At 41.0% G+C, this 22,917-nt stretch overlaps 1 protein-coding gene across 2 annotated transcripts in view; it reads left to right on the plus strand.

Annotated features, from left to right (window-relative positions):
- Positions 1 to 14,737: 14,737 nt before the first annotated feature.
- Positions 14,738 to 22,917, plus strand: part of TTF2 (transcription termination factor 2) — a 39,835-nt gene continuing 31,655 nt past the window's right edge. For both annotated transcript variants that reach the window (XM_046645586.1, XM_046645587.1), the window contains exons 1-3: positions 14,738 to 14,821; positions 14,899 to 15,001; positions 17,193 to 17,279. In XM_046645586.1, the coding sequence (XP_046501542.1) occupies positions 14,794 to 14,821; positions 14,899 to 15,001; positions 17,193 to 17,279 (218 nt within the window). In that variant the 5' untranslated portion in view covers positions 14,738 to 14,793. The remainder of the gene's footprint in view (positions 14,822 to 14,898; positions 15,002 to 17,192; positions 17,280 to 22,917) is intronic.

Below are 22,917 nucleotides of genomic sequence, written 5' to 3' on the forward strand. Positions count from 1 at the left end.
TTAGGCAAGTTAAGAGTTGCTTTATGTACTTTGGTACCCCTGTGTTAGGTGCATATATATTTATAAGTGTTATGTCCTCTTTGTGGAGTGTCCCTTTTATCATTATACACTACCCCTCTTTGTCTCTCATTGCCTTTTTTATCTTGAAATCTACTTTGCCTGATACAAGTATGGCAACATCTGCTTTCTTTTGTTTGCCATCAGCTTGGAGTATTATCTTCCACCCCTTCACTCTAAGCCTGTGTTTGTCTTTAGAGCTGAGATGTGTTTCCTGGAGAAAGCACATTGTTGGGTCTTGTTTTTTAATCCGTCCAGCCACTCTGTATCTTTTGATTGGAGAATTCAATCTATTTACATTTAAAGTGATTATTGATATATGAGGGCTTAATGCTGCCATTTTATCACTTGTTTTCTGGTTGTTCTGTATTTCCATTGTTTCTCATCCCATATATTTTGGACTGCCAATTCAGTTTGGTGGCTTTCTATGATATTTTCTCTTAATTTATCATTTGTGTCTTTGTTCTGATTTTTTGTTTAGTGGTTACCATGAGGTTTGTATAACAGATCTTGTAGATGAGATAGTCCATTTTCTGATAGACTCTTATTTCCTTAGTCTAAGCAGGTTCCGTCCCTTTCCACTTCCTCACCTAAGTTATTGTTGTCACAACTCATTCTGTTTTGTGTTGTGACTTTGTGTTTAAAATACATGATTATATTTATTCCTGATATTTTCCTTCTCTTTATCATTAACGTTATAATGAAATGTTTGCTGAACTGTTCTGATAGAGAGTTGCAATTTTCTGATTTTGTCTGCCTAATTAACTCCTTGCTGAAGGCTTTGTAAACTCTTTTATTTTTTTCCAGATAAGAGAGCCTTTTTGATCATTTCTTTTGGTGGTGGTGGGGGTCTTGTGGTGATGAACTTTCTCACCTTTTGTTTATCTGGGAAGATTTTTATTTTTCCATCATATCTGAAGGATATTTTTTCTGGATAGAGTATTCTTGGCTGAAGGGTTTTGTCTTTCAGAATTTTGAATATATCATTCCACTCTCTCCTAGCCTATAAGGTTTCTGCTGAGAAATTTGCTGAAAGTCTGATAGGGGTTCCTTTGTAGGTTATTTTCTTCTTTCTTGCTGCCCTTAATATTTTTTCTTTGTCATTGGCTTTTGCCACTTTTACTAATATATGCCTTGGAGAAGTTATTTTTACATTGATATAATTAGGAGTTATACTAACTTCTTTTACTTGTCATTCCAGCTCCTTCCACAGGTTTGGGAAGTTCTGAGCTACTATTTCTTTGAACAAGCTCTCTGCTCCTTTCTCCTTCTCTTCTCCCTCTTGAATACCTATAATACTTGTGTAGCATTTCTTAATTGAGTCAGATATTTCTCAGAGAATTTCTTCATTTCTTTTTAGTCTTAGTTCTCTCTCTTCCTCCATATGAAGCAGGTCTATATTTCTGTCCTCTAAATTGTTAATTCTCTCCTCCATAATATCAGTTATTTAAGGACTCCAGATTTTTCTCTATCTCATTCATTGTGTTTTTCATCTCCAACATTTCTGATTGGTTTTTCTTTGTAGTTTCAATGTCTTTTGTGAAAAATTCCCTCTGTTCATTAATTGTCTTTCTGCTTTCATTGAACTGCCTTTCTGAGTTTTCTTGTAACACGTTGAGTTTTTTAATGGTAGTTATTTTGAATTCTTTGTCATTTAGATTGTAAGTTTCTGTGTCTTCAGGATTGATTTCTAAGTGTTCATCTTTTTCCTTCTTGTCTGGAGTATTACTATACCTCTTCACACTATTTGATGGGGTGGATTTGTGTCTTCGCATAGTGATGGTGTTTGGTCACAGATTCCTCGTGCTGCTGCTGGTGGGGAGCAGGAGCTGTGTATTCTGAGCCTGCCATGATCCCTGGCTGCTGTGCCTGTCTGAGCCTTGGCCACTCATTGGGACTGCAGTGGCACTCTGGGCTCTCCCACTGAATAGGAAAGTGATCTTGTTGGGATCAGGGCTACCACCACCTGCTTCCACAGTCTCACCGAGGCGTGCTCCTACCTTTGGGGCTGCATTGGTACTATGGGCATTCTCAGCAGCCAAGAGGTTGTTTGCCCAGGCTTGCAGATCCACCGCTGCCTCTTCCTAAGTCCCACCAGCCATTGTGCTTAGTGCACAGGGCCTCCCCACTGGGCCTGAGCCTGGGCCACTCATTGGGACCATAGCAGCACTGTGGGCTGCCCCACATGACAGGAAGTGATTACACAAGGGCTCAGGGCTGATGCTGCCTCCTCTCACAGTCCTGCCGAGATGGACTTCCACCTTTGGGGCCATGGTGTAAATCTGAGTTTTTTCAAAAAAGCATTTTTCTTTCAAAAAGTATTTGAGAACCAATTAGATGACCAACACAGAGTGAGTGATTTTAACCTACAAGAGAAATTATAAGATTTATTTATTCCACAAGTGTTTTCTGATATTTAGCATGTGCCAAGACACACACTAGAGGCTAGGCATGCAGAAATAACTGACATCAGATGTGATTATACGTCCTCAAATCGGAAAGGAGTTAATGTTTGCTTTATTGAGCAGCAATCATGTGTTATGAGGATTGAATCCTTATGACAATCTTGTGAAGAAGCTGAGATTAAACCATAAACCAGCAAAATGCAGTTAAGTATCATGCCTAAGGTCACTGATCATTAAGTGGTAGAGCTAGTGTTTAAGCCCAGGTGCATTGACTCCAAAAGCAACACTCTATCACAATTTGTTTCCTCGAATTGTAAAGATTCTACCTTCTCATTATGAACAAAGATCTGTACACACAGGTAATGAGAGGACCGTTGGCACAGAAAACAATGACAGGTGTCTGTTTTGTCTCATGCTCTCTAAGGGCTGGTTTGCTCTAGAAAAGAGAGATCCATTTTGCCTGGAGGAGCAAGGGACACCTTTGCACTCTTTGCCCTGGTTCCCACAGATTTCCATTCAGCCCAATGCACGTTGATTGAAGGGCTACTCTGTGCTGCCTTATGATGCTACTCAAACAGACAGACGAGAGCATGTTTTTGTTAAGGTTTCCCACGACTGAAGGCAGATGCTACCAGTTCTTAAGTCTGTCTTTAGGGAATCTTTGTATTGTTTAATGGTCTGTCTGACAGCAGCTATTTGTGCCACCCTACTGGCAGCAGGAAATTGTTTGAAGATTCTTCTGTTCTCAATACCCAAGACATGACAAGCCTAATAAAAGGGTGCTCATGTCAGAATAGCCTTTTTTCCCTTTGTGTGGGCCAAATACCGTCTAGCCCTAAAATTGACAAATGGGGATGCTCTGTATAAAAAGCATCACTAGTGAAGAAAAACATTGAGCAATGTTATAGGAGTCTGAAGTGGCTGGGCTTAGCTTCAATATTGCATAAGTGTTACTATCTCTGTCCAACGCCAGCTCCTAACACATACATATGTCTAAATTCCTCATTTGAAACTTTTTTGCTTGATTGAGGGGAGGCATTCAGTGTAGTGGCTAGCCCTGGTGGTCTAATGGTTAAGATTCAGTATTCTCACCGCTGGCCTGGGTTCACTTCCCAGTCAGGGAACCATACAACCTGTCTGTCGGTTGTCATATTGTGGCAGCTGCATGTTGCTGTGATGCTGAAATCGATGCCACCAGTATTTCAAGTACCAGCAGATTCACCCATAGTGGACAGGTTTCAGCGGAGCTTCCAGACCAAGACACACTAGGAAGAAGGCCCTGGCCACCCACTTCCAAAAATATTGACCATGAAAACCCCGTGAATAGCAGTGGAACATTGTCTGATAGAGCGCAAGAAGGTGAGAGGATGGTGCGAAAAAACCAGGCAGGGTTTGGCTCTGCTGTACGCAGGGTCCCTAGCAGTCGGAATCAACTTGAAGACACTAACAACAAATTCAGAGTAGTATTAAGTATAGATCATTCAAATGCAGTAAACCAGGAGACTTCCCACCTGGCAACAGACAGCTAAATGGCAACTGTGATATTTAGTAATCCTTCCACACAAAATAGTCAACACATGAGCCCGAAAAGAAGAAAGCTGAAGCAAGATAAAATTGAGGCTGCTAACTACTACCTCTCAGGGTCGTCTACTTTGACTTTTTGCTCCTTTTAGATGGTGTGTCCCATGAATACATTGCTAACTTCATAGTCAGGAATGTGAGCTCTGGATTTAGACTGCCTAGGTTCAAATCCTGACGACATCACTCACTGGCTGTGTAATCTTTGGTAGTTACTCTCTCTTTGCTCACTTCCTTCATCCAGAAAACGGAGATAATACTCATTACTTTATAGGGATTGTTGTAAGGGTTAAAGGAGATATACACACAGAGGGATTAGAACTTATCAGCTTAGTTGTCATCATTGGCCATTTTAATCCTTTCTACTCCTGAAAAGGAAACGAGATATCTGCAGTTTGCTTCCTAATTCTTTTTTTTTTCCTAGGAAGATGTGCCCTGAGCTAACATCTGTTGCCAATCTTCCTCTTTTTGCTTGAGGAAGATTCACCGTGAGCTAACATCTGTGCCAATATTCCTCTGTTCGTTTGAGGAAGATTTACCCTGAGCTAACATCTGTGCCAATCTTCCTCTGTTTGCACGTGGGTCACCACCACAGCATGGCTGCTGACAAGTGGTGTAGGTCTGCACCCAGGAACTGAACCTGGGCCACCAACGTGGAGTGTGTTGAACTTAACTACCAGGCCACAGGGCTGGCCCCTTCCTTCCTAATTCTTAACACCATAGTGGAGAGAACAGGGCATAGGAATGAAATGCAGCATGGGCTTTGCCACAAAATGGGATCATTGCTGGAGTCCTCAGCCCAAAAGGCTAAGGCTAATTTAAGGAAAGTGTAAAGTTTCAGGAAAGAGTCAGGATATCAAGGAACATTTGGATAAAATTGTCTGAGTGCTTCACAGTTAAATGAGAAGCCAGGGTAGTTTAATCCAGGAGTTCCAGGTGAAGATGTATAAATATACAGGAATTAATGGGAAATGGAGCCACCAGAGACTCCTATCCTGAGGTGCTTTATACCTGTATTAATTAGCTAATTCAATTTACATGTAGATTTCAGTGCAAATGGCACATTTGGAAAACAAATGTTGTGGCATAGAGCAAATAATTAGCTTAGGAATTTGTATTTATCTCCTTGGGCTGCCAGAACAAAATACCTTACACTGGGAGGCTTAAATAACAGGAATCTATTTTCTAACAGTCCTGGAGGCTGGGAAGCCTTAGATCAAGGTGTCAGCCAATAGCCCTCCTCCCAGCTTGTAGACTGCCAACTTCTCGCAGCGTCCTCACGCTATACAGAGAGAGAGCTCTCTGGTGTCTCTGCTTATCAGGGCACTAACCCTATCATGGGCCCCACCCTCAGGACCTTATCTAAACCTAATTATCTCCCAAAGGCCCCATCTCCAAATAGCATCACATTGGTGGGTAGAGCTTCAACACATGAATTTGGGGGACACAATTAAGTCCACAGCAGAACTGACAGTGAAATTAATGCGTTGAAGCATGGTTTGCCCTGTACCTCCTTGAGGTGTGCTGGTATGCACATTAACATGGCTCACATGGAGTAAGTTATCTGAGTGCTAACTGTTTGGTATTGTTTATTGTAAATGCACACAGTTGGGTAGGATGTACAACTTAAAAGCCAAACCATTCAAGTGAGCAGAATTTCCCCACCTACCACTTAGCCATGCTCCAGCTCTTCCATCAGAAATTGGTGATTACTAAAGTGGCAGGAAGGGTGTCATCATGGAAAAAACTTAAGCGTAAGAAGGGATTGCTTAAACATGCATGCAGAGCTCTGGGTGGGAATGCAAAGAACCTGCACAATCCCTCCTCCACAGCAGAACATCTGTGCTGTTTTTGTCTCCTCTGGACTGAAGGAGAAATGTTGAGGGTTGGAGGAAGGGGTAGTGGGGAAAGTAGGAGAAAAAGAGGAATGAAAGAGAAGAAACAGTGCATTAGCACAAAAGAGTGAGAGAGCAGGGAAAAAAAGCCAACAAACCACGGAAAGAAGACCCTCACCTCCCTACTCATGCTCTTCTCTTGGGCTCAAGCGGGTCTCTGACACCCCAACACCAGCAGTGTTGGCGGCTTCTGAAGGAACCTACTGCCTGTGAGAAGGAAGAAGACTGCATGCTTGTAGGAAGAAACACTTCAGATACCAGGGGAGGCCGCAAGCTCCACAGCACTGAGGCAAGGCCTCCCTGTCTCTCTGGTACAGTAGATGAGAATAAGTCTGTCTACTGTGTGTGGAAACAGGTCTGTTGGTTTCTGCTTAGAATAAGGTGGAAGTTCAGTCCGGGAGAGGGAGGGTGAGCGAGCACTAAAGAGGAACTGAAGAACTAGGAAGTACTAGATCTTTTGAAGAGGATGTCCTAGGCTACCCAGGAAGTCGCCTCAGATCTTCCTCTTCTCATTGTTGGACTGCAGCAAATCCCTCACTTAGAACTTCTTAGCCTTCATCCAAATGCACGGAAACCTTGAGAGAGGACCACGAGGAAGAGGAAGATGGTAGCAGATTAGATAAGAAGTGAGAAGTGATAGATGTTGTGAGGCAGCTTGACAAGACAGGAGATGGTGTGACTGAATGAATCACTAGCCTAGTGCAAGGCAAGAACCTTCATCCTGAAGAACCACATCCTCTTGTGGCTTCTAGGCTGCTTCCTGTGCTGCTCACTGAGAAAAAAATCACCCAGATTAACCTCACTTCCTTTTCTGCTAGGCTTTGCAGGCTAGTAAATCAAGGGACGGCTATAGAGCATGTATGAGCTGCAGCGAGGCATTTGAACAAGAAGGAGCAATGTGGCATTTGTGTGACTCCACAACTGACTGAATGACCACACCCACAGTATGGTGACTAAGGCGCCATGTTTACCTAGAGGAGATCTCCCCAGGTTGTGTTCAAGTGCTCTGCCTTGTTTGGCATTTTCACTGGCAACTTTGATGAAGTCCAAGGGAGCAGGCTTGTCAAGTGTTCAGTGGACACAGAGTCAGGAAATAGCACTAATAACTCAGCCGACAGGAACAAGGTTCAAAGAGATCTAGACAGGTTAGGCTGGTGGATCAAAACTAACAAGATAAAAGATAGAATCCATAGTTAAGTTCAAGTAATTAGCCGCACCAGGTAAGGGAGACTTGCGTTCATGTGTGAAAAATAAAAGCAGTGGTTTTGGTTGATTGCACATTCTATGTAAGTTACTAGTATGACATATTTGATAGAAAAGAGAGAAAAAAAATTTGAAGCTCTATATTGTGTATATAAAGCGATCATATCCAAAATAAAGGAGATGATTATCCATGGTATTCTTCATATTGAATTCTATTTTCAGTGCCTCCAATTAAGCCAACATTCATTGAACAACACTGGTGAGGGGATCTGGAGGGAGGAAAAGTCATTGCAGCGGTTGGAGCAGTTTCTTTGAAGAATGAGAATATGTGGGGAGTATGGGGAGGACGAGATAGCCGTATCCAAACATTTGAAAGTGACATTCAAAAGAATTAAGTGTATTATGTGTAACTCCAGATGACTAGTGGAAGTTTCAGACAGAAAGATTTCTACTCAATATACATGAGGATTAACCAACATTTTGAGATACCCAAATAGCAAATTTGCTATGACCAGAAGTTTCTATGCTGAAGCCATTAGGGATGATGTGGAGGGGACTGGGCGGGCCCTCTAGGTGACCTTAGGGTCCCTTGCCCTCTAGGGTGTTATCTATTTCACTTAACATACATTTATTGAATTTCTATGTGCTGTGTATACAGTGAGTGGCGAGCAAAACAGAAATAAGTCCCCACTCTCTTGGTACTTACACATGCAATCTATGGAGGAGAGAGAAATCAACAAGTAGACAGACAACTTAGTACAAACTGTCACGCAGAAAGCAAACAGGGTGCTGAGATGGAGAACAAGGAAGCCCCTCCACAGGTAAAACAGTCAGGGAGAGTCTCACTCAGGTGATGTTTAAGCTGAGACCTGAAGGATGAGGGGCTGGGCTTTTAAAGAACTAGGAAAAGCATCCCAGGCAGAAAGCCCAACAGGAACAAAGGCTTAAGGTTAGATGAAGCTGGACACACTGAGGAACGGAAGTCAGGGCAGGGTGGCTGGAACCTAGGAGGCAGGGAATGGGACTCAGAACAGGAGAGGGAGACGTAGGCAGGGCCAGATCATATGGGGCCCCAGTGAACCAAGATGAGGATTTAAACTTTTTTCAAATTCAATAGAAAGCCACCGGAGAGTTTTAAGTGAAAACTAACAGAATCAGATTCATGTTTTTAAAAGGTTAATGAGTTCTTTAAGACCATTTTAGTACCAAAAAATAGCAGAAAACAGAGGCTGTTCTGTTCCAGTTACTAGGTTAACTCGGGAAGGAAACGCAGGGAGAACCTGTCAGAACTCTAACAGAGTTTCCTCAGCCCCGAAGATCCCAGCATCTAGGGAGCCTCAAAACCTCATGGCAAAAGTCTTTGGAGCACTGGGAGGTGTATTCATTCACAACTTAAGAACCTGGACGGGCCGGCCCGGTGGCGCAGCGGTTAAGTTCACACGTTCCACTTCTCGGCGGCCCGGGGTTTGCCAGTTCGGATCCCGGGTGTGGACATGGCACCACTTGGTAAAAGCCATGCTGTGGTAGGCGTTCCATGTATAAAGGAGAGGAAGATGTATAAAGGAGAGGAAGATGGGCATGGATGTTAGCTCAGGGCCAGTCTTCCTCAGAAAAAAGAGGAGGATTGGGAGTAGTTAGCTCGGGGCTAATCTTCCTCCAAAAAAAAAAAAAAAAACAACAACCTGGAATCTACTGCGGTGCCATTTGTTGCCTTCCAGGAGAAATGCAGCTCGGGTTGACTGCCAGGAAACAAGGTCAGAGACACAAGAGGTCTCGAACCTCTAGGTTAGGTGTAATTTGTAGAGGCAAGGGTTTTAGGAAACGAGTGAGAAGTGTCCTTGTTTCCTATGTTTGGAATTAGGGTTGAGGATAAGGTTAGAATTAAGCAAAATAACTACTATAGAGTTAAGGGAAAAGGGGAAAAGATATCTTGCTATAAAATTTGAAATTAGATACCAAAAAGAGAGTGGAAGAAATAAGGAAAATAAAAGAAAGAAAGTACTAATTACAGGAAGATCTGGATTAAACAGCTAGATTGAGAACTAATCGAGTTTAAGAGGTGTTTAAGAGGTGCTGTGGTGGAGGTGCGGAGAAGTGGGTCCCACAACTCCTTTACTGCTGACAATAACATTGCACGTGGTATAGAAAAATGGGAAAAAAGAAAAAACCACCAATAATCCTACCATCTTAAATAAGCATTATGATTATTTTGGTGCATTCCCTGTTACTTTTTCCTGTGTGTCTGCTTTTAATGTCTTTACTGGGTTTTTCTTTAAATCATAAGAACAATACATGTGAGTCATAGAAGATAAAAACTGCACTGATCTCCCACCCCAACCTCTCAGAAGTATATAAATGGAATTACACAATATATAGTCTTAAAAGTTAACCACTTGTGGGGCTGGCCCCGTGGCCGAGTGGTTAAGTTCGCGTGCTCCGCTGCAGGCGGCCCAGTGTTTTGTTAGTTCGAATCCTGGGCGCGGACATGGCACTGCTCATCAAACCACGCTGAGGCAGCGTCCCACATGCCACAACTAGAAGGACCCACAACGAAGAATATACAACTATGTACTGGGGGGCTTTGGGGAGAAAAAGGAAAAAATAAAATCTTAAAAAAAAAAAAAGTTAACCACTTGCTGTGGTTAAAAATATTTTCTACATGACTATAATAATAGTCTATATGCAATTTTGTTACTTAACATTATATAGACCATTACTATTTCTTTCATCTCTTTGGATTAATAACAATAATGTCATTTTTACTTAGGTTTTAGTTTAAGTTCCATATAAACCTTTAAAAGAAAAAGGCTTTCAAGACCATTTAAAAAAGAGGAGGAGGGGGGCTGGCCCCGTGGCCGAGTGGTTGAGTTCGCGCGCTCCGCTGCAGGCGGCCCAGTGTTTCGTTGGTTCGAATCCTGGGCGCGGACATGGCACTGCTCATCAAACCACGCTGAGGCAGCGTCCCACATGCCACAATTAGAAGGACCCACAACGAAGAATACACAACTATGTACCGGGGGGCTTTGGGGAGAAAAAGAAAAAAAAAAAAATCTTAAAAAAAAAAAAAAAAAAAAAAAAGAGGAGGAGGATGGCTAATAAGCACATGAAAAGGAGTTCAACATCAATCGGCATTAGGAAATGCAAATTAAAGCCAAAACGAGATACCACTTCACAACTACTAGAATGACTATACATTCACGAGTTGCTTAACAACGGATATGTTCTGAGAAATGTGTCCTTGGGCAATTTCATGTTGCACGAACGTCATAGAGTGCACTTACACAAACCTAGATGGTATAGCCTACTACACACCTAGGCTATATGGCACTAATCTTATGGGACCACCCTTGTATATGCAGTCTATCATTGGCGGAAACGTCATTATGGGCGCGTGACTGTAATAAAAAAGACAGACAATAACAAGTGTTGTTGAGGATGTAGAGCCCCTGGAACCTTTATACACTGCTCATGGGAATATAAAATGGTACAGCCACTTTGGAAAACAGTTTGGCAATTTTTTAAAAAGTTAAACATAAACTTACCACATGACCAGCTCTTCCACTTGTAGGTATCTATCCAAGAGGAAGGAAAACAAATATCCACATAAACACTTGTTAATGTTCATAACATTATTGCTAATAACTCCAAAGGGAAAAGATCCAAATGTTTATCAACTGGTAAATAAATACAACGGAATACTATTCAGTAATAAAAACAGTGAAATACTGATACATGCCACAACATGGATGAACCTTAAAAGCATTATGCTAAATGAAAAAAGGCAGGGGCAATAGACTACATATTGTATACTGTTTATATGAAATGTCCAGAAAAGGCAAATTTATAAAGACAGAAAGCAGATCAGTGTTTGCCTTGGTTCTGGGTGTGTTAGTGGGGACTGACTACATAGAGGTTTGAGGGAAGTTTTTGGGATGATGGAAATGTTCTAAAACTGGAGTGTGGTGATGGTTGCGCAACTTCATAAATTTACTAGAAAACCATTGACTGTACACTTACCAAAAAGAAAAGTAGATGAAGGAGGGCCTGCTTTGAACAGTTTTGGGCATGTTTTAAGACCAGTGAAATTTGGAAACTCATACAAAATACTGGTACAACAAAAGAATTTGTAAAGTCTTTTGGCTTTTCAAATTATAACCAGATTTGTCCTTACTATAATACCCTGACTGTGTCTATGCCAAAGGACAAGTTTAAAACGGTCATATATCTGAAAGGCACAAAATGAAAGGAAACTGAATTACTATTATGTATCACAAAGCAAAAAGAATGAAACAACAGAAGAGGCGGGCCTTGTGTTTGGTTTTTGTGTTAACATGCTGCTACCTAGTGATCATTTATAAGATGGCAGGACTTGGTTTGTTTTTCAATCTTGGATTTTCTGGGCCATGCCTGTATTCCACAAATATCTGAATGCTTGGCTAATTGTAGGTTAAATATCTGAATGACTCTCTGAATATTTTATGCTTCATAAAAATACCATAGTGGCAAGAACTGGATTGGGAATCTCAAAAATGTCTTCCAGACCCTATATGTCCAGTGTCTGCTTTGCAACTGAGCCAGAACAAGATTAATCTACGGGCCCCACATGGTTCCAAAGTTCAAGGCGTGACCTTGGGGTGAGCTCCTAACTATGCTAAACTTTGGCATCCTACTTTTTAAAATGGGGATAAAAGAATACCCACTGCCAAGGTAGCTGTGAGAACTAAATGTGAAAATGCATATAAAAGAATTTACACACTTCAGAAAAAGTTAGGCTACACTGATGGTGCCCTTTAGTAATAACATGCCTCACAGGCAAAAATCCTTTCTCTGTCATTTAAAATGTGTTCCTCCTTCCCACCCCATCCCAAAGTAAGGAGCAAAAACTCAGAGGGATGCACGTTCAGAAAATGAAATATACTTCTTAGAATTATCAGCTGATTGGAAAAACACATTTGGACAATTTATTAAAATAATGAGTAAAGATAAAGGCTGCATAGAAGCTGGAATTTTACAAATAACTTAGAATCACTGCTTATTTTTAAACAATACAGATAGTGACAGATACGTTAAGGGGTGACTATTCTAGCTGATCCTCTCACCACCAGTATCTTACAGATGTCTGACACGTTTAACATCTGCAGCCAGCACAATCTGACCAGAGAAAACATAATTCTTTCATTTTGCCAAGAATTTAAACGTGTTTGCACCACTCTAGATTTTCTTCCATAGGTCAAAGAACCACTCTGCTTAAGGATCTACCCCACCTGAAACTAAAGAGTTTCTACTATTTTACTCCTTCACTCACTATATTTCCTTAGGATGTCAAAATATCTAGATGATTAATCTTAGCTTTTATTTTCCATGCAGATGTTTTGGCATTGTTTATACATTGAGGCTTTTTGTTTGTTTTTAACAGCTTTATTGAAGGGTAAATTAGATACCATGGACTTCACCTATTTAAAGTGTACAGTTCTCTGGTCTTAGTAAATGCATACAGTTGTGCAGCCATTACTACAACCAGTTTTAGAACAATTCCGTCATATACTTTGCGTTTGACCAGCCTCATATGGAAAGAATTTATTGGATCATTAACTCGTGGATTTAAACCATCTAGCTCTAGGACCTATTCATTTTGAATAAATCAAGCTTTAAAGAAAAACAGACTCAAAGCTCCCAAGTTTACTTAAAATAGAGGTCCATGATGCACACTCTCCAAAGGTCGCTCCAGGGGTCTGCAGGTTAATTAAGACTATAAAGTAAAAATACAAATTTAAGAATAAAAGTTAATTCACATGCACTAACGTATGTGTATATTTTGAAAAGTACATATTAATTCATCATAGTTTATGCTGATATTATGGCCACCTTTCACCCAATGACAAACTTGTTTTTTCACTTTTATAAATATGATTAGGTGGGATAAATTGTCCAGGGCCTAAACATTTTGATTGAGCACATCCCAAATTTATGGAAGAAATACTCCCCCTTTCTGTAATTGGCTGTGCACACTTTCGTGGGGCTGGACCTGCAGAGGAAGAGCTTCCTCCTTAACGGGATATTTAAGAGGCACTGATTTTGTCTTATTTGTTTCAAAAAGCTATCATTCAAGAAATAATTAAATTAGCATGCCCCTCATCCTGCAAATCCAGTATTCATGGTCTACTTCTCCCAATACAGCTTCTATTAAATATGTACATAAAAATCTCTGAATGAAAATGCCTCTATTTACTTACTTGGTTTTTGCTCCTCTCTTATCTTTAAGTGTATCCATAGGTGTTTTAGAGGGGTAGTTCTTTGTAAATTAACTCTCCTTTGGTTCCAGACACATCTTTATCTAGCCCTGAAGTTTACTGCTAACTCCACTCATCTTGACATTTAAGTACTATTTTATATTGTTATTTAAGTGTTCAACATGTACCAGTTCAGTCTCCTCCAAAGCCTGAGTAAGCTCCTTGTGGTTAGAGTTGTTGTAAACTTTGTGTCTATGTGAATAAATGAATTTTATATTTCTCAAGCCCCTAGTCCACATTGGGCACACAAAAAGCTATTTAATAAGTATTTGTTTAATTAATAAATGATACCTCAGGTTTGTCTCCCCTCCTCCAGACCCCCCGTGACATTTACATTCATCACATGGCCCAGACTTCCTAGACATGACAGATTTTCTGTCCATCTGTCCCCATAAGTACAGTTGCACATGCCACAACGTATGTCTCGACATATGGTCCTCAAAAGCTGTAATATGAAGGCATTTCTATTGCAAAAAGTTTCTGATTTCTATTCCGCCCTTTTGTTAATAGATTTGGTTACGATTTCAAATAGAGTCCCCTTTCTTTTAACTTCACCTCCATTTTCAATATTAGAAAAGCATACTAGTCGAAAAAGTTTGACAATACAAAATGTACAAAGCAAAATTCCCTTTGCCCAAAGGTAAGCTATTGCCGCCGTGTAGTCTCCACTTTGTCACTTACAACTCAGGGCTCCTACACTGAGCGCCCAGAGAACATTCAGCACATGCAGGAGGCAGCTCTGCGTCCCCCGGACACCTGTCCATAGACCGCCCACTCGCTAATTCTGTGACCTTGGGCGAGTCGCTCAAACTTCTGTCTCGAGGTCCTCCAGAAAATGCTGCCCACCTCAGCAGGATGTCGAGAGAGACGTGTTTGTGTAAGCACTCTGTGAAGTCTAAAGCGCTAGGCAAATTTAAAAGCTTGTGGTGGGGCCCTAGAGAAGTCTTTACGCCTGCTCTGGGACAGACTCCAGTTCACCGCGCAGCTTTCAAGGACGCCCCCCATCACCCTCACCCACAGCCCACCTTGACCCCGCTCTCCCCGGAAGGCCAGCCTGTCTCTAACCGGCCTCCAGCTTCAGCCACGGCGCCCCCGCACCCCAGCCCACTGCCAGCGCTACCACGCCTCAGATTTGATTTCGGCGCGCGCCGAGCCAGAGGGCGGCTGTGATTGGTTGGAAGTGAGAGAACGTCCTGTATGATTGGCTGATAATAACTAGGGCGGGGGTTAAGGCCGCGGGCGGGGAATTATGGGGTTTGAGACTGCGGAAGGTGGATGATGTTTGGTTCCTGAAGGAGGAGGGCGGAGTAAAAGGCGGAAGCAGGTGTTGGGCGGGGCTCCTCGTGAGAGGCGTGGAGGAGCGTGATGGAAGTAGTTAAGTGCCCAGAGCACGGTAAGCGGCCGGGCTTGGGGTCCCCCGGAGTCTTTCAGTCTAGCGTGGCGTAATCGTTGTCGACCTTCTCTCCTCAGGGACCCTCTGCTTTTTGAAGACAGGCGTCCGCGATGGCCCGAATAAAGGAAGGAGCTTCTACGTGTGCCGGGCAGACACATGCGGCTTCGTGAGGACCACCGAGTAGGTCTCGAACTGGGCACCGTTCCCTGCCTCCGGGGAGGAGCCGCCGGCTCCCTGCTGCCCGGCGCCACAGGGACTAGGAGAGCTGGGGCCCCTGGGCTGTGGAGCCAGGGCACTTTAAGTAGTTGGCAATCCCAGGATAGAGTGGCGTGTTCGGGAGACGCTCCACTAATGTTTGCTGGTTACTTTCCCTCTCTAGGCCCCCGATTGCCCCACTTGTAAAATGGAGGATCGGCTACTTCTGGATCCTTCTCCTTTCCAGCTCTGAGTTTCTATTAACCTGTCAAGCCCTGACCACTCCCTTTTCCTGCTAGTACATTACCCTCACCCCTTGACCTATTTAAGCGAGGACTTACAGGCGTAGTAGAAAATAATTGGCCCCAGTTTTGCACTGTAGTTTTAGGCTGAACTGGGTTTTAAATGTTTGAGGTTAAAACACTCTGGTGGTCAGATTAACAGCCTCTTTTAAAAATAAGATTCTTGGCATTTAAATGGTGAGACTGATAATCCAAAAAGACAAGTTATTTTGGAGATCAGTGCTGAAAGAAACGTCAGAAATCTGATTCAGCACTTTGGTTTTACAAAATTGAAAGTGGAGACCCAGAGATGTTAAGTATTTTCTTTAAAGTGAGAAAAATTAATACTATTCTAGTAAAGTGTTAATGTTTTCACAGTACCAAGTGTCCACAGTCTATGTGAAATTCCCTTTTTTTTAGTTTTATTAAACTTTTTTTCTGTACGTGAAATTTCAAACTGTAACATCATTAAACCTTTTTTTCTGCTCTCTACTGAAGTTAGTAGATAAAAGTTATTTCTATTTCATGTAAGGCACATAATAGATATCAATACTAGAAAATAGTGTTTTTTCGACATATATGTTAACTTTTCATGGTTCCCTTATATGATTTAGATGATTTGTGTCTTTGTTATGCTTTGAAACTAAGTGAAAGACTGAATCCGTTTACAGATTCAGAAAATAAACTTTTAGAGAAAATATTTTCTTAGCCCTCTCATAAGTTCTTTTATTGGGAAGAAATTGCTGGGATCCAGTTTAATACAAAGTGATTTTGGGTAAAGCACTGTCAAATTTTAAAATAAAAAGGACCAACTAAAAGTACTCAAGCTATCGACAGCGTATCATTATGTCCACGTTTGCTATTTATTTCTAATTTCTGTGCTGAGCTTCTTAGGTTCAGCACCTCGCTCAAGTTTCCTGAGACATGGAAGCATGTTCAGATTAGTGGGAATTAAGCATTAGTGGTAGCGTAAGACTGGGTTTTATATTAAAAGAAGCATGCCCTTATATAGAGTGTCATTTATGCAGATGTACTGCTATACAAACTAGTACAATAGTATTGGGCTTGAAGACAATCACTTGATAAACTTGGCCTGTTTGGAATATGTCTGGTAATCAGAATATAAGGAGGGGCTGGCCCGGTGGCTGAGTGGTTAAGTTCTCCCGCTCTGCTTTGGCGGCCCAGGGTTTCGCTGGTTCGGATCCTGGGCGTGGACATCCCACTGCTCATCAGGCCATATTGAGGCGGCGTCCCACATGCCACAACTAGAAGGACCCACAACTAAAAGTATACAACTGTCTACTGGGGGGATTTGGGGAGAAAAAGCAAAAAAAAAAGAATATAAGGAAAAAGAAAGAAAAAAGTGTCACAGGTCCTATGAGAGTACTTCAGACCTTCACAAACCTATTTACTCTCAAATGTTAGGTATAAATTATTTCATAATAAAACACTGGAAGGGAGGAGTTAAAAAACTTACACCAAGCATGAAGCAAATTAGTGGAGTGTGTTGCTAGTGTGGGTAGGTGACCACCACCAGGTGACAGCTACAGGTTATTAAAGGAAAAAGGATGATGGAAGAACCTGGGGAGAATTACAGGCAGCCTTAGATACATCAGTCCCTCCTGGGGTTATCACACAGCACGGTATAGTTAAACTTGAGTCATCAATAAAAAGATAGATTTATTGTAATGCTTTATTTTGGGGCGGGGGGAAAGATGAAAGCTGTGGACCCTTTTCCCAGAGGAATGCACGTAGACATAAAAATGTGTGGGATTTACAGACCCAGGGGAGGCCATACATGGACTGAAGTTTAAAACCCATAGTTTGGATTTAATTTTAGGATGTAGACCTCTATTCTGCCTCCTAAAACAAAATTGCGATTTTTTTTCCTCTAGCATTCCTGTTTCTCATTGTTTGTTGCATGAGGACTTTGTGGTAGAGCTTCAAGGCTTGCTTCCACCACATGGCAAGAAAGAATACAGGTAAGGGTCTGGAAGGAACATCGAAGTGTGTTTGCTTTTTTTGTTCTTTGCCTGGATGAGTTACAGCCCAGGTGTTTTCCTAGGATTGGCTATTCTTTAGAAGTCTTTATTAAAAGACGAATAGGGGCTGGCCCTGTGGCTGAGTGGTTAAGTTCATGCTCTCCACTTCGGCGGCCCAGGGTTTCGCTGGTTTGGATCCTGGGTGCAGACATGGCACCGCTCATTAGGCCATGCTGAGGCGGCATCCCACATGCCACAACTAGAAGGACTCACAACTAAAATATACAACTATGAACTGGGGGGATTAGGGGAGAAAAAGCAGGAAAAAATAAAAAAAAAAGATTGGCAAGAGTTGTTAGCTCAGGTGCCAATCTTTAAAAAAAAAAAGACATAGTATTTCTCTACGTATTGATATCTTCTGGGCTGGCACCCCTGACTGCTGAACAACTGGCTAATCTGAGAGAAGCCTGACCCTGGTGAATTTCAGGATGAACCGCTCCACCTTCCTCCCTCTCCAGCTCTCAAGGAGCCAATAGCATCAGCCCACCAACAGTCATGGACTTACACTAATTTGTCAACTTTCTCATTCCAGTAGTAGAATGAGGAAATGTGTAAAGATGTCTAATGTATGTTAAGAACTCAATAAATGTTCATTTCCCTTCTTTTTTATGGAACTCAGAGGAAGGGCCGAGAAGTCTGTATAGATGGCAGTCTATATAAATGGCATGCATATTGAAAGATAAGTAGGAATTCACTAGGGGCAGGAACTGAGGTCATTTAACAGATCAGTACCCTGCATTAGGGTCCAAAGGCATGAATAGGGAATTGCAAGCATTTGTTTCAGTTTAGCAGATGTTTGAATGGAGACTTCAGAAGATAAGGCAGGCCAGGAAAGCCGGAGCCAGATGTGATAGTCTTTAGATAATATGTATTCAGTTCAGAATTGATATATTCTGGATTGATATTTTTTCCAAAAAATATAGGCATTCACGAACCGTGTTCACAATTTTTACATAACTGAAAACTGTCTATTCTACTATTTTTTTAAACTGAATTATGCATACAATAAGATGCACAGATCTTAAGTGTTCAGCTGGTTGAGTTTTGAGAAATGTATATGCCCATCCTTATAACCAAGACCCCAGTCAAAATATAGAATATTTCCATTACCCCGTTAGGTGCTGTTAGATCCCCTTCTACTTCAGCCCCCCCCCAACCACAGGCAACCACTCTTTTGATTCGTACTGTATGTATACTTTTGTGTCTGGCTTTTATGTAACAATATCTGTGAAATTCAGCCATGTGGTTGTATCAGTAACTCATTCTTTATATTGCTGAGTTGAATTCCATTTTATGAATACCACAGTTTGTTTCAAGTGCTTATTTGCCATTTCTGTATATCTTCTTTGGTGAAGTATCTGTTTAAATCTTTTGCCCATTTTTTTCTTAGAAATTTTTTTATTGAGATAGTTGTAGATTCATATGCAGATATAAGAAACAGTACAGAGGGATCCCGTGTAGACTTTACCTAATGGTAACATTGTGCAAAATTTAGTATATCACAGTTAGGATATTGACTGATACGATCCAGTGATATTTGTAAACATAGTTTTACTTGTACTAATTTGTGTGTGTGCGTACATTTAGTTCTATACAGTTTTATCACGTGTGGTTTCGTGTATTTGCCACCACAATCAAGATATTGAACAGCATCACCATGGGATCGCGCCTGTCGTCCTTGTATAACCACACCCACCTCTCTCCCCCTCCTTACCCTTGGCAACCATGAATCTGATCTCCATTTTTAAAATTTTGTCATTTCCAAAATGTTACATAAATGGAATCATACAGTGTAACTTTTTGGGATTTTTGCCTGTTTTAAAAACTGTTATTTGTCTTTTTAATATTAAGTTGGAAGAGTTCTTTACATATTCTCTATACAAGTTCTTTGGCAGATAGATGTATGTATTGTGAATATTTTCTCCCAGTCTATGGTTTTCATTTTCTTGTCTTTTGAAAAACAGAAGTTTTTAATTTTTCGAAGGTCCTTTTTATCATTTTTTTATAGTTTGTGCTTTTTGTCTTCTTTCTGAGAAATCTTTGCCTACCCCAATATCACAAATTTCTCCAGTGGTTTCTTCTAAAGTTTTATAGTTTTTTTGTGGCTTTTTTTTTTTATTGAGGCAACACTGGTTTATAACATTATATAAACTTTGGGTGTACATGATGTTTCAATTTCTGTGTAGACTACATCATGTTTACCACCCAAAGACTAATTATCATCTGTCACCATACACATGTGCCCTATACCCCTTTTGCCTTCCCCGCTCCCCCTTTCCCCTCTGGTAACCACCAATCTGATCTCTGTATCTATATCTTTGTTTGTTGTTGTTGTTTTTATCTTCCACTTATGAGTAACATCATATGGTATTTAACTTTCTCCATCAGACTTATTTCCATTAGCATAATACTCTCAAGGTCCATCCATGTTGTCACAAATGGCAAGATTTCATCTTTTTTTTTTATGGCTGAGTGGTATTCCGTTGTGTATATATACTACATCTTCTTTATCCCTTCGTCCCCTGATGGGCACTTGGGTTGTTTCCAAGTCTTGGCTATTGTGAATAATGCTGCGATGAACGTGGGGGTGCTTGTATCTTTCAGTATGCATGTTTTTGTGTTCTTTGGGTAAATACCCAGCAGTGGAATAGTTGGATTGTATGGTATTTCTATTCTTAATTTTTTGAGGAATCTCCATACTGTTTTCTGTAGTGGCTGCACCAGTTTGCACTCCCACCAGCAGTGTATGAGAGTTCCCTTCTCTCCACATCCTCTCCAGCACTTCTTGTTTCCTGTCTTGTTAATTATAGCCATTCTGATGGGAGTGAGGTGATATCTCATTGTAGTTTTGATTTGCATTTCCCTAATAATTAGTGATGTTAATCACTACTAGTAATGTATCCTTACACAATCATGTGCCTGTTGGCCCTCTGTATATCTTCTTTGGGAAAATGTCTCAGATCCTTTGCCCATTTCTTAATTGGGTTGCTTGTTTTTCTGTTGTTGAGTTGTATGAGTTCTTTATATATTTTGGATATTAACCTCTTATCAGATATATGATCTGCAAATATCTTCTCCCAATTGTTAGGGTATCTTTTCATTTTGTTGATGGTTTCCTTTGCTGTGCAGAAGCTTTTTAGTTTGACATAGTCCCATTTATTTATTTTTTCTTTTGTTTCCTTTCCTAATGAGATATGGTATTAAAAAAGATACTGCTGGGGCCAGCCTGGTGGTGCAGCAGTGAAGTTCGCACACTCTGCTTCGATGGCCTGGGGTTTGCCAGTTCAGATCCCTGGTGTGGACCTACGCACTGCTTGTCAAGCCATGCTGTGGCAGGCGTCCCACATAAAATAGAGGAAGATCGGCACAGATGTTAGCTCAGGGCCAGTCTTCCTCAGCAAAAAGGGGGGGTTGGCAGCAGATGTTAGCTCAGGGCTAATCTTCCTCAAGAAAAAGAAAAACAAAAAGATCCTGCTAAGATCATTGTCGAAGAGTGTACTGCCTATGTTTTCTTCTAGGAATTCTATGGTTTCAGGTTTTACATCAAGTCTTTCATCCATTTGGAGTTAATTTTTCTGTATGGTGTAAGATAATGGTGTATTTTCGTTCTTTTGCATGTGGCTGCCCAGTTTTCCCAGCACCCTTTATTGAAGAGACTTTCCTCATGGCTTTTTTTTTTAGTCTATTGTTTACCTCAAGTTAATTTGGGGTATCTTATGAGACAGGAGTAGAAGTTCATTTATCTTTCCATATTTTATTGAATGAATGTTACTCAATTGTTTCAGCACTGTTTTTTGAAGACTTCCCTTTCCCCATGGAAGTGCTTGGCACCTTTGTGAAAAAGCAGTTGACCACATATTTGGATCTATTTCTAGACTTGCTTGTCTATTCCATGGATTCATTTCCCTATCTTACACAATCAGATAAGATAGTGTGAGTCTTCCAGCTTTCTTCTTTTACAAGATTGGCTTTTTTAGGTCCTTTGAATTTCCATATAAAATGTAGAATCAACCTTTTAAATTTCTACAAGGTTTCCATAACGCACTGTTGGGAATTACATTGAATCTGTATAGGTCAGTTTAGGGAGAACTGACATTAATATTGATCTTCCAATCCATGAACATGGTGTATTTATTTATAACTTTTAAAATTTATCTCGACATTATTTAATAGTTTTCATTGTAGAGTTCCTAAACCCTTTTTGTTAAACTTAGTTCTCAGTATTTTTGATTTTTGATGCTATTGTAAATAGAATTTTAAAAAATTTCACTATTTGATTGTTTTCTGCTGCTACCGTGGGGCTGGTAAGCCTCCAGTGCATGAAATCAGGATGTTCTCCTGAGGCCTGACACTGTTTACATACTCCTGGGGTCCTTCTACCGTGGAGAAACACTGTTCTAGGTGATAAGAAGCCACTGAAGAAGTTTTGATCCAATTTGCATTAAAAGAAGAACAATGGAGGATAATTAGAAAGTGAAGTCACTGGAGGCAAGGAGACCACTGAAATAGTAGGTACAATTGAATGCCTATTACATGGAGTATTTATTATCTCTTATCTTCATAGAATCTTCTGTGATAGGTTTCAACTTCTGTGTTTTGCAGGCAGATGAAGGAACATTTAGAAAGGTTAGAAAAGGAGTCTGAGGTCCCATGGTTATGAAGTGGTGTTGCTGGGATTCAAACCCAGGTCTAACAGATTCCAGATCCATCCCTTTTCTCTTAAGTGAGAGATGATGGGCTTGGATTGAGGCGGTGGCAGTGGAGTTGGGTGCTGAGACTGGAGAAAACTTCCTGAAAGAGAACTGATTAGACGCGCGTCCTAGTAGGGCATTTAAGCGTGCTGCTTCTTCCATTTTCTCACCTGGAATGTGACCATGAGAGTCCCGACTTCCTGGGTTGTGAGGATTCAGTGAGGTCATGTGTGTGATGCACTTACTCTGGGTTTGACGCATTGTCAGTGCTCAGTTTATGGTTGCTAAGTTGGGGTTTATGAGTGGTGAGTTTACCATTAAGCAAGAGAAGGAAGGGACGGTAACATCAGTAGAGGACTGGACTGTGTGGCTAACACACAGCTTTGGACTAGTCATGTCCTACATATATGTGAAACCCGCGAGAAAAGTGAGTGTGCGTCTCCGAAGAAAGGTTTGGGCTGAAGATAGAATTTTGAGAACTTATCATTTAACATTCTTCATACTGGGTAGATGAGGCTGAGAGGTGATCACTATTTTAAAATAAGGGGTGAGAAAGTATGCTAAAGGTATTTCTTTTAATCCAAATCTAGAACACTATTACTAGGAAGTACTTACTGGAGCTTTAAAATGGTTGTTTTAAGACAAATAAAATACAGTTCTAAAACACACAATGAATTAAAAACAAAACACAATAAAAGCAAAGTACCTTATTAAGTAGTACAGGCTGGGAATTCAAACAGAAATAGATAAGCCCATGTGTGATGACTTCCTTACCAGACAGTAAGGGCATTTAGCCCGAACCCCTGTAACTCTAGAGAATGACCTCTGGGAATACAGCCTTTCCTTCCCCAAAACTGGGTTTTATTTTCAAGAACTTAAAGTACTTT

This window comes from Equus quagga, chromosome 18 (assembly GCF_021613505.1).
Source record: "Equus quagga isolate Etosha38 chromosome 18, UCLA_HA_Equagga_1.0, whole genome shotgun sequence".
NCBI lineage: Eukaryota > Metazoa > Chordata > Mammalia > Perissodactyla > Equidae > Equus > Equus quagga.